The sequence below is a fragment of the Thamnophis elegans genome, chromosome 10, assembly GCF_009769535.1.
Source record: "Thamnophis elegans isolate rThaEle1 chromosome 10, rThaEle1.pri, whole genome shotgun sequence".
NCBI classification, from domain to species: domain Eukaryota; kingdom Metazoa; phylum Chordata; class Lepidosauria; order Squamata; family Colubridae; genus Thamnophis; species Thamnophis elegans.
The window spans coordinates 8,846,437-8,862,782 of NC_045550.1; the positions used below are offsets into that span (position 1 = coordinate 8,846,437).

General features: G+C 37.4%; 1 protein-coding gene across 1 annotated transcript in view; it reads right to left on the bottom strand.

Moving 5' to 3' along the window:
- The window catches only part of LOC116514106 (transforming acidic coiled-coil-containing protein 2-like), a 121,885-nt gene that overhangs the window by 67,527 nt on the left and 38,012 nt on the right, over positions 1-16,346 (bottom strand). The window contains 1 exon segment of the mRNA XM_032225559.1: positions 11,072-11,212. Within this exon segment, the coding sequence (XP_032081450.1) occupies positions 11,072-11,212 (141 nt within the window).

The window sequence follows — 16,346 nt, forward strand, 5'->3', positions numbered from 1 at the left end:
ACCGTTCTTCATATGTTTTAGTCTCCAGTCCCCTAATCATCTTTGTTGCTCTTCTCTGCACTCTTTCTAGAGTCTCCACATCTTTTCTACCTCGTGGTGACCAAAACTGAATGCAATATTCCAAGTGTGGCCTTACCAAGGCATTATAAAGTGGTATTAACACTTCACGTGATCTTGATTCTATCCCTCTGTTTATGCAGCCTAGAACTGTGTTGGCTTTTTTGGCAGCTGCTGCACATTGCTGGTTCATATTTAAATGGTTGTGCACTAGGACTCCAAGATCCCTCTCACAGTTACTACTGTTGAGCAAGGTACCACCTATATTGTACCTGTGCATTTCGTTTCTGTTGCCTAAATGTAGAACCTTACTCTTCACCATTGAATTTCATTTTATTAGATAGTACCCAATGTTCAAGTTTGTCAAGATCCTTCTGTATCTTTAGCCTGTCTTCTGGAGTGTTGGCTATTCCTGCCAGCTTGGTGTCATCTGCAAATTTGATGAGTTCCCCATTTATTCCCTCATCCAAATCATTGATGAAGATGTTGAAGAGTACTGGGCCCAAAACAAAGCCTTGGGGTACTCCACTGCATACTTCCCTCCATGAAGATGCAGTTCCATTGAGGACTACACGTTGAGTGCGGTTGGTCAGCCAGTTACGAATCCATCTGGTGGTGATGCTGTCTAACCCACATTCTTCTACTTTATCTAGTAGTAGGTTATGGTCTACATTATCAAATGCCTTACTGAAGTCCAAGTAAACTATATCGACAACATTCCTCTGGTCCACTACTTTTGTCACATTATCAAAGAATGCAATAAGATTAGCCTGGCATCCTTCACTGATACATGTTTGTTTTCCACTGAAACCTAGATTACCTTGCTTTGCAATACATATATTTCACAGAGGGAAAATGACAATGTATCCTTTGTACAGAGAACCATAGAAATATCTTAGCCCTCAATGCATTTATGCAGGTGGATCCAGGCAAATTTGGAAGACAAGCTGCTTAAATAGGCTGAAAAACACTGTCTTGCTTGCAAAGAAATGAAAGTTAAGCCTCTTTTGGCATAATCCTTTATTTATCAGCAACTGAAAGTTGCAAAGACAGTGTAAAAATGCCACAAGGGACTTCCATGAACTTGAAAAAATATGTAGAGTCCATTTGTTGGTACATTGAAATATTTCTTACTGTTGGGTGATTTATTTTTCATCTTGTTCTATTCCTCAAATCAATGAACATCAAAAAGGATGGGATTTTCTTGATGATTAAAAGGCCTCATCACCTCGAAGAACTAGGTGAATCTTGCCATTGTCAGCATATTTCACCTCTTTCTCCATTATTTTTTCTTTAGCATCTCATGATGTCTTAAATAATTGCTCAGCTGTTTCTCTTAGCTCTTTATCTGAGTCAGATTTTCAAAGTCCAGATGCTCTTTAAAGCACTCTTTGTGATCAACCTGATCTCAGTTATAGCTTCTCAATGGGTCTTCATCAATCCATGGGCCTATGCACATATCAAAACAAAACAGTTTCTGCTTGCTTTGCTAGTAAACCACTGATGACAAGTTTATATTCTGATGAGAAATAATTATCCCTGGAGAGAGAGGGATGACAGAGATGCAAGATGGCAAAGAACAGAGGTCTTGGAAACACCCAGCAGAATTCTGAGAAGAAGCTTGGAAATGGAAATGGTGCTTGACAGCTAAAATTAATAACATGGACTTACAACACCTCCAATAGCAATTGAGAATGGACTTTTTATTTTAATACAAAAGAGAATGGTTAGTGATCCTAGAATGGATTATGCAAGAGCCGAGGTAGCGCAGTGGTTAGAGTGCAGTACTGCAGGCCACTTCAGCTGACTGCTATCTGCAGTTCGGCGGTTCAAATCTCACCGGCTCAAGGTTGACTCAGCCTTCCATCCTTCCGAGGTGGGTGAAATGAGGACCCAGACTGTGGGGGCGATATGCTGACTCTGTAAACCGCTTAGAGAAGGCTGAAAGCCCTATGAAGCGGTATATAAATCTAACTGCTATTGCTATTGCTATGCACCTTTTCACTGCTAAAGGCTCCATCATTGGCTATATCACCAGAGGATGTGCATATGTAGTGCCCAATCATCAAATATATGGCTGTTGTTTTATTTGATTGATAACTGTATGCCTCTTGTTAGGCTTAATTATTTAAAATCCCTACTTCAAAGACCAGCCTACTGGGACTTGAGTCATAGACTGTCCTATGTCATCCTGGGCTCTAAGATGTTAGTAAAACTGGTAAGTTTACAGGCAAGGCAATTCAGCTAAGAATCTATTATACTGAACAAATCAGAATATTGTGTAAAGACAAAGAACATTATTTCTATTCAGCAAGTATTTTATTATTGTATTTTCTTTTATGTACTTAAACTCTTAAAATAGACCTTGTATTTTACCTTCATTGCTAAAGGCTTAATAGTTACTGAATAGCCCAGAGAGAGAAAAGAAAAGAGAAAATAAGGTGATGTCATAACAGACGTTTGGGATGGTAAACAATCCAATCCAAACTGTACTCTATAATCTCTTAAATGGAATAACAATAGTGTAAGATTGGCAAAGAAAAAGAATAACCATGTGAATGTATACCTAGAATTGTATGTAAGAGAATAAATGATAGTAAGAATATATAGCACATTATCGATAAACAATATTTGGTTATAAATAGCCAAGTATAAATAAATATAGAATTATACATAAAAATGGATAACGAATAAAGAGACCATGAATGTAAGATAGAAAGGTATAGAAAGGGAAAACACTAACTGCAAAGAAACCGATACGGAACTGCTGTATGATATATGATGGAACTTTTCGTTCCTATGTTGTCTTAAGTCATGTGTTTGTTCTTGTTGATGTGTAAAATAAAAACTTAAAAAAAATAGTTAGTGAATAGCCCAAAGTCTATTAAGTTTTTAAGGGAAGTATCTGAAGGAAAGTAGTATAGATAAAGAGGGGGACTTATATTATTTATTGTAGACAAGTCTTGGTAGAGTTGGGTGACAGATGAGAGAAGATCAAAAGTTTTACTTGTCAAAGGGTCTCATCAACTAGATCAAAGCCATCTGACTGAACCAGAGGAAGGGAGAAATCTTGTCATTAATATCTACAAGCCCTTCCTTAACTGTAGAACTAGGAAGAGTAGGCAGAGGTAGGATTAGAACAAAGTACACATATGCCAAAATTATATAATAATTTGCATCTATTCGTGCTTACATTTAACTAGGGATGAAAGCTGAGGATTCATAAAAATGCTCACTGTACTTTTGGAGCCCTGTCTTATCAGCAAAGGAGGCAAATAGTTTTGCATTGGCCTGAACAACAATCAGAAGCTATAAATCAGAAGATCTAGCTGGAAATGAAACTGCTTTTTCTATTAGTTTCAATAAAATAGAGAAAAAATAATAAAGAATGATGCTTTTGCATTATTTCAATCAAATCCTTCAACTCCTTAAGTATATCCAATAACACAGTTAAAACATTTATTTTGTATTGTTGTTCTCATCTGCTGTTCATTAATACTTGCCTTGTTCAGACTTTCCCAACATTTCATCCTTCCAATGTGATGAGACTGTATTCCGGTAATTAAAATCCCAACGAACATAGAGAACATCACATTGAAAAGCTCATCTTAACATTTTTCTAATTTCTTTTAAGAAGCATTCTTAAAAGCTATTTTTACCAGTACTGCACAAATTTAGTCTGAAGCAAATTCTTCTGAATTTTATTAGAAGCCTCTACAAGCTTGCAACTTTGATAATCCATTCACTGATAAAGGATTTTTTTTTCAGTCTCAATATGATCTGAATGGTCTGGTTTATTTAGAGCATGCAAATAAAGGTAGGAATAGCAAATCATGATTTTAAAACATGATACTTCATAACACAGTAAGTCAATACAGATAATTTCTTTAACCTAAGGCTGGAACTATCTACAAAAACAATGAATGTTAAATTCTATCGCTTGCTTGCTCTAGCTTGAATGCGTTGAATCCAGAGGTGGGGTCTTATCAGTTCGCACCTATTCGGTAGAACCGGTTCGTCAAATCTACCGAACCGGTTAGAAGAGGTTCCACCAGTGGACCTGGAAAGCAGGCCACACCTACAGAAGAGATTCCAAAAATGTTTGAAACCCACCACTGGTCCTTGGATATGATTATTCTACACTATCATGCTCATATTTATAAAACTCAGTGCTTCTGTGAAAGGTAAGGATACTGCGTTTGTGGTGCAATCAGAACATTGCGTGTGTTGAAGTTGTTTTAACACAAACCAAAGATGCCTTTTGAAAAACAAGTTTACATCATATTCTTATGCATGCAAGTACTGTGTGTGAGGTAATTTAAGGTGGTTCTGACAAGTGTCATTGGCATTTTCATATCCGGTCACATGGGCGGCAAGCCGCTCCCATCCGGTCACATGGGTGGCAGGCCACTCCCACAAAGGAGGCCACACCCACAGAGTAGGTTCCAACAATTTTTGAAACCCTCCACTGCGTTGAATCATAAAGAAAAAATAACACTGAACTGAATACTCTCAGAACAAAACAAACAGGATGACAAAACAAACTGAGTTTATGGTTTTTCTAATCAATTCTCATTAAAATGCTATGCCGGCAATCAATTACAATTCCCGTAATGATGTAATATGTTTTATACTGCTTATGTGCAGCATTAGGCAAAATGCCAAGAAGAAAGTACTGATGTGCTGGTTTTTCAGTGATGCATTTGCAGGGACGTGTTTCCTGCAGTATGCATCGCATAAGTAGACTTCTTACCCCTCCTCTCCCCCACTTTTATTTGCTGATGTGGAAAGAAAGACAACATATCACTTGTCGTACAACTTCCCCTTCTGTTAATCGGTGCGTGTTAAATTAATATATTTCTTTGGGATTCAGGTAATGCAGTTGCCCTAAGCTGCTAACTTAGAACAATTGGGTGGAAGAAATCATGGTCCCCGGGGAAGGTGTGGTTCAATGAGCTCAATTCCATACCACGACCTTTTCGTGAACAAGAATATAAGCGTATAAAGCCACATACAGCAGCTGTTCTTTTTTTTTGCACCTGATACCTACGTGAGCATGTGTCTCATTTCACTGGGGAGGGAATAGGATGGTTACATGTGAAGTAAAGTTCAACCAAATGATTGAAAATTAGATATTTCACCAGAACGTAGTTCATAGCAGGATTTAATAATTACATGGTTAAGAAACTTGGTTAAGACTCTCATTCAAATGAATCAAACAATCACTTCTATATCTAATGAGCTACATTACAAAGAACATACATATGCTGGTCATATCTGTTCTTCAATCTGCTTTGCTAAGAGATTTGATGAGGTTGGAAGTCCTCTGAGATGAACTCAAGATTTCAGATAATCTGCAATCTTGTCAAAAACCATTAACCCACTTTCAGATTTTTGGGAAAGTTTGCATGTTTCTTCCCAAAGCTGGGACATACATACATACATACAGTATATCACAGAAGGGACTACACCCCCTCACGTTTTGTAAATATTTAAGTATATCTTTTCATGTGACAACACTGAAGAAATGACACTTGGCTACAATGTAAAGTAGTGAGTATACAGCTTGTGTAACAGTGTAAATGTGCTGTCTCCTCAAAATAATGCAACACACAGCCAGTAATATCTAAACTTCTGGCAACAAAAGTGAGTACACCCATAAGTGATAATGTCCAAGACAAGATATACTTAGAGAGCCGAGGTGGCGCAGTGGTTAAATGCAGCACTGCAGGCTACTTCAGCTGACTGCAGTTCTGCAGTTCGGCTGTTCAAATCTCACCGGCTCAGGGTTGACTCAGCCTTCCATCCTTCCAAGGTGGGTAAAATGAGGACCCGGATTGTTGTTGGGGGCAATATGCTGACTCTGTAAACCGCTTCCATCCTTCCGAGGTGGGTAAAATGAGGACCCGGATTGTTGTTGGGGGCAATATGCTGACTCTGTAAACCGCTTAGAGAGGGCTGAAAGTCCTATGAAGCTATATATAAGTCTAACTGCTATTGCTAAATATTTACAACATGTGAGGGGCTGTACTCACTTCTGTGATATACTGTATGTATGTACATACATACATATGTACGTACGTACATACATACATACATACATACATACAGTACATGCACAAATAATTTCCAAAAGATGGCAAAAACTCTTTCTTAAAATTATATATTATATTGTGAGCATATTCCCACTAAATAAAAATGTTTTAGCTTGCCAAGTTAATATATATATATATAACAGCATATTAGCACAAATATACGCAGTATTTTTTATGAGTATATTAAAAGGACATATTTTGTTTTTAAAAAGAAATCTTGGTTTATTTTCAGGATGTTGCTAAATAATACACTATCCATATTACATCAACTGAGTATTATAAAATCAATACCAAACAACAATATTTGTGCGTTCAAATTAGGTATCATAAATTATGTATGTAATCTATGGACTACAAATGATACGCCCTATGACCTTCAGCTGTTTTTTTTTATTCTTGTTGTTAAAAGGAAATAGTATCATGAATGTATTAGTACACAATAGTGTCTCCCAATTTTGGGATGTAAAACAGTAGTATGTTGCCCTGAAAAACAGTCTTCAGAATAGAGAACATGGTTGAAACAGAACAATGTAAAACTGGGTTTAGAATCTATACCGTGTACGGGCTCTGGGAAGTCGGGAGGGGAGGGAGGTGGGGTGTTGGGGGGGGGGAGGGTGGGGGGAGGGAGGGATATATACTAGGTTAGAGACGATGTGTTAGATTTCAATGTAATGTGACTTCACATGTATACTGTTTTTCTTTAATTTCTCTGTAAAAATAGGATAAGTTAAGTACATTGACATATAGTGGAAATACACCAAGGGGAGGAGGAGTGGGATAGAAGAAAGATGGGTGGAGAGGGTGGGAGAGAGGATGGGAGGGAGGGTGAGAAGGAAGGGAGGGAGTGGATCGGGAGAGAGGAGTGGTAGAGGGGGAGGGGAAGTAGGGTAGAGGGGGATGATGGAGGGAAGATAGAAAGTTGGAGGGGGGTGGAAAAAAGAGGTGTACGGAGAGTGGAAGAGGTATATTGGGTTTCTATTTTGGGGGGTATTGTTGACAAGAGGAATTGCTGCGATTATTGTTTAATGTTGTATGGCTCCGGCTATGCACAGTATATATGTGAGTGTATGAAAATGAAAAAAATGGAAAATAAAAACCTTTTCGTAAAACTGGGTTTAGGGTGGGCTTGTGGCATTCTGCCAAAATAAGCCCAAACTGACCAGTATTGTATTTTTATAATGCTATGTGAAGGAACAGCTGGCAATCTAATCTACCCTTTATCTCACTAAAAAGCATGATGTGAAACCTTGATTAACTGGAGCCACAAAGGGAAGTGGAAGGTTAGTGTTCACGGGTCAATTGTTGACGTCAATGGCATATGGGTTTGTAATCTAGGATGAGTATTATAGTAAAGAGCATGAATTAATGAATGAAATCTTTTTTTAAAAAAAATAGATACGGCGTGCACCAGAGAAAAGGAAAGGATGGAATAAATCTAAATGAATATGATCTGATCTTGTCGAGTTGACTTGGTGAATACATTCATGGAGGTTTAAAATTGAATGAAAAGGGATGAAATGTCTATCAAAAAGTATTAGTAGTAATTGTGGGTGCACATCAAGTATTCCTAGCTCATAGGTTAGTCATAGCTGTAAGTTACTGTAACTGTATGTGGAAGGGTGCTAATGAAAGAAATAGGGATGGGTCAGACCTGTCACAGCTTGGGCATTTAGGAAAGAACTTTGACTCTGTAGCAAAAGCCTATACTTTTACTTTTCTCGCCTGGACTACTGTAACGCTCTCTACATGGGGCTGCCCTTGAAGTGCACCTGGAGGCTTCAACTGGTCCAGAATGCGGCTGCGCGGGTTATCATGGGGGCACCTAGGTGCACCCATGTTACACCCCTTTTAAGCAGCCTGCACTGGTTGCCGGTTGTCTTCCGGGTGCGATTCAAGGTACTTATTATGACCTTTAAAGCGCTCCATGGCTTAGGCCCAGGGTACCTGCGAGCCACTGGTAGCCTCCAACCGTCCAATGCGATCCCACAGAGTTGGCCTCCTCAGGGTGCTGTCGGCCAGACAGTGTCGGCTAGCGACCCCCAGAGGGAAAGCCTTCTCTGTGGGAGCCCCTTCCCTCTGGAATGAGCTGCCCCTGGAGCTTTTTATAATCCCTGACCTCCGGTCCTTCTGACGCGCCCTAAAAAGTTGGCTTTTCCAGCAAGCCAGCCTGGCCTGAACAAAACATTGTTAATTTTAATTCTGATTTTTTTAAAAAAATGTTATTGTCAATTCTAATTGGATTTGTTTGGGATATTCTATTTAATTTTTTTTTAACTTTTGTATTATGTGTTTCTTTTAATGTTGTACACCGCCCTGAGTCCTTGGGAGAATGGTGGCATATAAATCTAATAAACCTAAACCTTGATGGAAATGAGATGAAAGGATACAGAAACAGTGATTAGGGTTTTCAGAGACCAAAGATTACTGAATATTTATTTAGAAGTTTGTTCAAATGCATGTTTTAAATGTAAGTTTGTTCATGTCTCTATCAGCATTTTTGACTTACTGTTTGTAATCAAATGTTGAGAAAATTGTTGAAGAATATTAGAGACTATGAATGTGAGACAGATATTATTTGGTAGTGTCAAGAATGGATTATGGAAAAATAGAGATAAAAAAGGAAAGAAATAAAAGAAAAAGAGGAGATAAAGAATGACGAGAGGAAAGGAACATATGCATCCTATATGAAAAAAATTTTAGAAGATACAATTATCTCCCTATAAGATGAATAAAAATATAGAAAGATGATGTGAAAACCGTTTGGAATAAAGTGGAAAGAATTATGTTTTAAAGTGCCACAAAAATATGTAGGTTATGCTAATGGCATATTCTTGGGTCAAAAAAAAAATGCTTCCAAGAATGTGGATGAATTATAGTATTTACTGTGTTTAGACATAAAAAATTAACTGTAAATCTTCAAGGGCTTAATGGAAAATAAATATTAAAATAATTGTTTCAAAACTTATATACATTCTTAGACGATTCGTATAATAATTTATGTAAACACAACAGATGCTGAGAAAATGTTTAAAGGATCGTCAGAAGTATTTGGAATATATTGGGGGGAAATTAAATTTTCAAGTAATTCATTAGAATCTGATTTTATAGAATAATTCAGTTAAGATTTTAGCAAATCACTTTTAGACATTCATGGACAAATTATTATTTTATACAAATTTATTATTAATCAGTTTTCCAAACTTTCTGAAAAGAAGAGTTGGATTACCTAAGACCATTAAAGTATTTCTTCACTTCATTTTTGATGGAATGTTTAAAAAATGAAAAAAAAAAAAAAACTAAATAAAAAGGACTAAATAAGCAGTGTCCAGAAGGTGCAACAGAATTGATATAATGCTGCTGAAATAATTTAGGATAGAACTGCAGTAAGATAATTATAGAATAATTAAAGTTTTTGTATAGAAATGACAGGGATATAACAAAAATTGAAACAAAAATCAATGCCTACGGTTGCTAATGTTCAAGACTGCACAATAAAAATCAAGAAAAAAATTCAAAATTGAGAGAATGTTGAAAAATGATAAGACTTGCAAATACTGGTAGTAATGAAGATGTTGATTAAATGAGATTAAGTCAAGAGTGATTAAAAAGTGAATAAAATATAAAACAATAACAATAAAAAGTGAACAAAAGTGCAACATATTTTAATATGGTTTTATAACAGAGAAAATGAATGTAGATCATCAATTTTCAAAACAAATGTTATATATGAAGGAAGAGTTGATAGAGTAATAATGGAAAGGAAAAATTGAGGAATGGTTGGATATAATGGTTAAGATCCTCAAAAAGTCAGATGAGAATTTTAAGAACAAAAGGCAGAGTATTAATTTTTGTTTAGATACTTAGAAGAAAGGATGGCATCGAAACAGAAAAATATGGAGATGTATACCAAATAGTCTTCAAGTAAACCAGAGATTTTTCTTAACTATATTTATTTACTTCATAAATTTGTCCACCATCCAGTCAATAGATTCTAGGCAGCTTACACTAAGAAAGTCATTAGAAAACATCATATTTTCTCAAACCTAATACATCATGCCCCAAAAGATGCCTCTAATTTAATGACATCTTTCACTTGAAGACTTACTAAAAGAGACCAATTGTTAGCACTCCTTCATTGGATAATCAGGAAAGAAGACCACAAGACTCCATTGATAGAAATCAAGTGTACTTTTACTAATTATAAATGAATAGAAGCGTAGCAAAGCGAAGACTGATTATTTAGGTGCGAAAGTGATTGATATATAGAATAACCCATTCCCCACCCCTTGGCATCCCAGTCACAGTCCAATCATAATTCTCCCAAGTGTCAGGTGCAAGATAACTTCGAAAGGCATCACCAAGATGGAATGTCGGTGCCGTTGGCCTTGGCGGGAAACCTCCTCCGCATGCACAGTAAGACAGGCAGCAGAAACTCCAGAATCTTCCTCCAGCACAATTAGTAGTCCCCTCCCAAATACCATGCCCCCGCTCCCCGTTTCAATGGCAGCCGAAGCAGCAGCAAACCAGAGGCTGACACCAATTTTCACTTCTTACAATTATTCTCTTTTTATAACACTACTTTCTCCAACAGCATGGTGTATATTTGCACGCAAAAAAGAAAATCCACGGTGATTTTATATCCACATGCAAACCATCTGCTTAATCTGAACACATACAGGGTGGAAACCATTTTTTCCTTCAAGTTTAGCAGGAAAAGTGTGTTTGTGAAATTATAAAAAATGCACCTTCAATTTTAGCCACTTGGGTTGTTAATTTATAGCATTAAGCTGATTACTGTGTTAATTACACTAAACAAAATATGTTGTTGCCATGCCATACATCACTTATAAAATAGCGATATTCTAATAAAGGGCTCACATGGCGCTGGAATTTTCTTCTGCCCAATGAAATCAACATACCTCTTGGTTTCAGGAATGGGTTTTCCAGTCTCCTGGTCACACTGCTTTATCTCAATAGGGAATTCAGGAGCCAATGATCCTGAGCCAGGAAGAGATGCAATTGTGCTATCTGGCTGCTGGCTATCACACAGCTGGGAAGTACTGCAAAATAATGGACAGTTATAAAAAAACTAATATTAATAAAGCACGGGAACTGCACATATGTTTTAAACTGTATTCAGAGACTATATTAACTGCACATTTATCTCATGCTTGGCTCCTAGTGGGAAATCTAGTCTTCTACAGCCCACTTGAAATTAAACAGATGTAAACCTGACCTAGACATTTCAGAAGAGCTCAATGTATGAGATCATTTTTAAAAACCAAACTAGGAATCCAACTGTTTGACAACTGCACTCTAAATTTCTATTTCATTGTTGGAGTAAATCGAATCAATTTACAATAAAGCACAATTATAAAAGTACACATGCACATTAATGCTCATAATTAGCAACACACGTACCCACACAAATATTCAGCATTACTAAGATGTGTAAAATTAACAGAATGTTGAAACAGTAGAAATCCAACACCAAAACGTTATGCCAATACATTTTGGAAAGATGTTGAAATGCAAGAAGGTAGGGCGTTACTGAATCTCACCAAGAAAAGAATAAGGGCAGGGTCAGTGGTATCTGCCAATCAAAGAGAGCCGAGGTGGCGCAGTGGTTAAAAGCAGCACTGCAGGCTACTTCAGCTGACTGCAGTTCTGCAGTTCGGCTGTTCAAATCTCAGCGGCTCAGGGTTGACTCAGCCTTCCATCCTTCCGAGGTGGATAAAATGAGAACCCGGATTGTTGTTGGGGGCAATATGCTGACTCTGCAAACCGCTTAGAGAGGGCTGAAAGCCCTATGAAGCGGTATATAAGTCTAACTGCTATTGCTATTGCTAAATACCCATTATGGAGCTGTAAGAAAACAGATTATCTAAAAGTGATCTTCAATCCTGGCAGAATCAAATGAAAAAAAACAACAACTAACCATTGGATATGGCTTTTTCTGATCAATTAAAAACCAGTGCTAGGGTATTACACTTAGCCCAGAAAGAAACTGATGACCAAAGCAGATAGCGCAGTAATATCTAAGCCATTCTAACCATTCTTGTCTTAAGCATCTGATGACTGCATATTGTATCAATTAGAGGATCTGAGGGATTATTAAAGTTATTCAGCATTCCACTCAGGATATTATTAACGTAACATTAATGAAACCTCATCGAACCTTCATCAAATAGTTGAGCCAGGCAAGGGTTATACAGGATGTTTCTAATGCCAATTGGACATGCAAAGGCATCATAACAGTTGGTATCTCTTCTAACTGCATATTTCTTTATTCAATTGAGGTGTTTCATCATCTAAGGGTTCCTGTACACTAAAATAACATGTGCTTTTTCCATGCATTGTGCCAGTTTGTCGACCATCGTCCAGACCACGACAGAATTCACACACAGTGTAAAAACATGGGCAGCACAACCTTTTAATGATACTTAATTTTTGAGGACTTTCTCAAGGACTAAATGACTACAGCAGACAGAAACAGTGTAATAAACATACACTATATTGCCAAAAGTATTCACTCACATCTGAATCCGATTATTTGGATGGGTGAGCGAATACTTTTGGCAATATAGTATATGTGGAACCTGGCTTTTTAAGAGTTTTCCTCTGAAAAGTTTGCCAACTTCCACAATATTTCCAAAAAGTGGACTCTAGCAATGTTTAGCAATGTTTTGCATTATCTGAATTCTACTTTCTAGCACTGTCCTCAACTTTTCAGTACACCAAGAATTTTAATTAGTTCTATGTATTTGGAGAGTGTGGTGTTTGGCAGTAATAATACTGATCAGCTTAGTCATTTTGGAGTGACTGCCAGAAATATCAATAGGAATAATCTCAGCCATCAACTGACATTAGGAGGCAAAATTGTGACAGGAGGACAATCATTCGATGAGCCTTCTACACTTAGAAACTTTTGGCAATCCAAACAAAGGTAACTTCTTTTCCACCAAAAATATTGAATTATTAGAGGGATGTTCCATAAAAGATCACATGAAGATACTGATGCCTGAAATATTGACTTAAATTGTTTGATTTCAGATCTATTTTTAGGAAATTAGAAGTTTTCAAATTACAGTGTATTGGTTAAGTAGGAGTACTATATTAATCATTGTCTTTAACCAAGCTTGTATATGCAGCATTCAGTTCTGAAATATGAAAATAGCTGTACAATAATCACTGAGCATGTGAATGAACAGAGGAAAATATGTTTGTTATAAGAGTGCCCTCTATTGATCAGAGATAAAATAACACCTTAAAAATGCAGTAGCCCCTCTCTGAGGATGATAGGTGGTTCAGAAATTTGAAAAATAAAATAAAATACATTGACCACTGGGATACTTACAAAAAGCTGAACAGTGGGATGGGGATGAGATGAATGAATACACAAACCATCATTCATAATTCATAATTCCCCAATGCATTAAAGCAAGCACTCTTGAGTGGAAATATGCTAATTAGCATATTAACGCTGCAAAAGCTATTAGAATGTAGAAGTAAAAGAAGAACTGTAATAATTTAAAGACTAAATATAGAGTTTCCAGGATATGCTTAGGCACATCCTCTCTACTTTTAATTATAAATTCGTTTAGAATTTGAACAAAGAGAAGAGGTAGCAAAAGAACTTGGTTTATCAGTATAAAAGGTTATGCTCTGGAATAAATATATACTTCATAATTTTCATAGAATTTACATCAATACTGAGCACTACATTGATATATAATAAGCTCGCTTGGAGGTTCTAGTAGGGGAGCGCAGCTATCGTATACCCTTGACCGAAGATCGGTACACTCCTTCTATCTGGGATGGTCGTCCTCTTCCACCGAGCGCGCAGCTTCGGGAGGGACCCACATGGAGCAGTGAGGGAGGAAGGGGACACCCGTCTAGCCAGCTGAATCAACCCTGGCGATCAATGGGGTGACAGATGTCGCAGCCAGATCACCCTCACATCCATACCACGTATGCAGTGGCAAAGTTCTGTGCTGCTGCAATGTCCATAAGAAAAAAATTGGCTACAGTATAGTACCATCTTGTACCAATTATCTGGACATACCTTTAACAATCTTTGGACCATAATGTTATTATCCACTTTTAATGTAAATACTTTTAATTATATTTTAATGTTAGTATTTTTAATATAGTGTAAAGACAAATGTATATTGCTGGTCTTTGACCGTAATAAAGATCTTTAACCCTTTATATAATAAGCACATTATATATTGGTTCAACATAAGAACAAAATCCATGCCTTTTTTTATCCTCTATTAATTCAACCATCTTATACCACTTAAAGGTAAAGGTTCCCCTCACACATATGTGCTAGTCGTTCCAGAAACTAGGGGATGGTGCTCATCTCTGTTTCAAAGCCAGAGAGATAGCGCTGTCCGAAGAGATCTCCGTGGTCATGTGGCTGGCGCGACTAAACACCGAAGGTACCCGTAACGCTGTTACCTTCTCAGCAAAGGTGATTCCTATTTTTCTACTTGCATTTTTTACGTGCTTTCGAACTGCTAGGTTGGCAGAAGCTGGGACAAGTAGCAGGAGCTCACTCCGTTATGCGGCGCTAGGGATATACCACTTATGCCTATGCAAATTCTCTAAACCAATGATTATTGATCTCAACAACTTAAGATGTGTGGACAGGCATGTTGGCTGCAGAATTCTAGGAGCTGAAGTCGACACATCATCAAATTACCATGGTTAGACACATTTCCTACATTACTCCATGAGTAAATAAGCAGTCTTTTACGAATATTTAGTTTCCGTATACTGAAACTTAGATCTGTAACTGTATATTCAGAGCCTTCTTTACAATGGAAGATCACAGAAACCACTTGGCAGGTTGTGTTATTGCAGCAACACAGAAGACTTACATATGCAAGAACATTGGATTCCTAAAAATAAATCACAATAATCAAGCTCTATTTATAGGTCTGCCCCAGGATTTAAACCTAAGTTTGTATCTTTCCAACATCAGAATAAATTGGAACATTCTTTCCACAGCCTTAAAACTTGGGGACATCTGTTCCCTATTGTATTTAAGTTCTATCCGTCCTAAGAACATTTAGATCATTAACCAACAATGATAAAATATTTTGCACAGAATAACCAGATAGAAAGTCTTAGTCTTAATCTATTGAATTAGCCACAGTGGTCTGGATTCATATAGCATGCTAAATTAAGGGTGCAAAGAATGAAAACACATAAAGCTTCAAGTAAAAGTTAAAAAAAGCCACAGTTTGGCTTAGTCCAATGCATAAATCATATCTACATGTTTAAAACACAGAGAATGTTCTAGGGTCTTTTAAAAAGGTGCTGGTTCTGGTCATTAATCATGCATAAAGTTTGGTCTAATGGTTAAGGCACCAGGCTAGAAAGCAGGAGACTGTGAGTTCAAATCCTTCCTTAGTCATGAAAGCCACCCGGGCAGAGGTGGATTCCTACCAGGTCGCACCTATTCGGTAGAACCGGTTCGTCAAATCTACCGAACCGGTTAGAAGAGGTTCCACCAGTGGACCCGGAAAGCAGGCCACACCTACAGAAGAGGTTCCAAACTTTTTTGAAACCCACCACTGGTCCTTGGATATGATTATTCTACACTATCATGCTCCTATTTATAAAACTCAGTGCGTCTGTGAAAGGTAAGGATGACTACTGCGTTTGTGGTGCAATCAGAACATTGCGGGTGTTGAAGTTGTTTTAACGCAAACCAAAGATGCCTTTTAAAAAACAAGTTTACACCATACTCTTATGCATGCCAGTGCTGTGTGTGAGGTAATTTAACATGTGTCGTCGGCATCTTCATATCCGGTCACATGAGCGGCAAGCCACTCCCATCCGGTCACATGGGTGGCAAGCCACTCCCACAAAGGAGGCCACACCCACAGAGTAGGTTCCAACAATTTTTGAAACCCACCACTTCACCTGAGTGACCTTGGCCCAGTCACACACTCACTCTCTCAGCCCAATTTATCTCTTAGGGTTGTTGTTGTGGGAAACAATAGGTGGAGGAAGTAGGATTAGATGTGTTGTAAAAATAATAAAAGCGGAATAAAAAATCTAAGAAATAAATAAACAGATGGTTTGAAGATAGCAGGAAACTGCTATTTGCACGCAGTGTAATAAATCTCAAGCTCACATATTCTCTTTTCTGCTTTCTCCATTTTTGCTATACAAAGGATT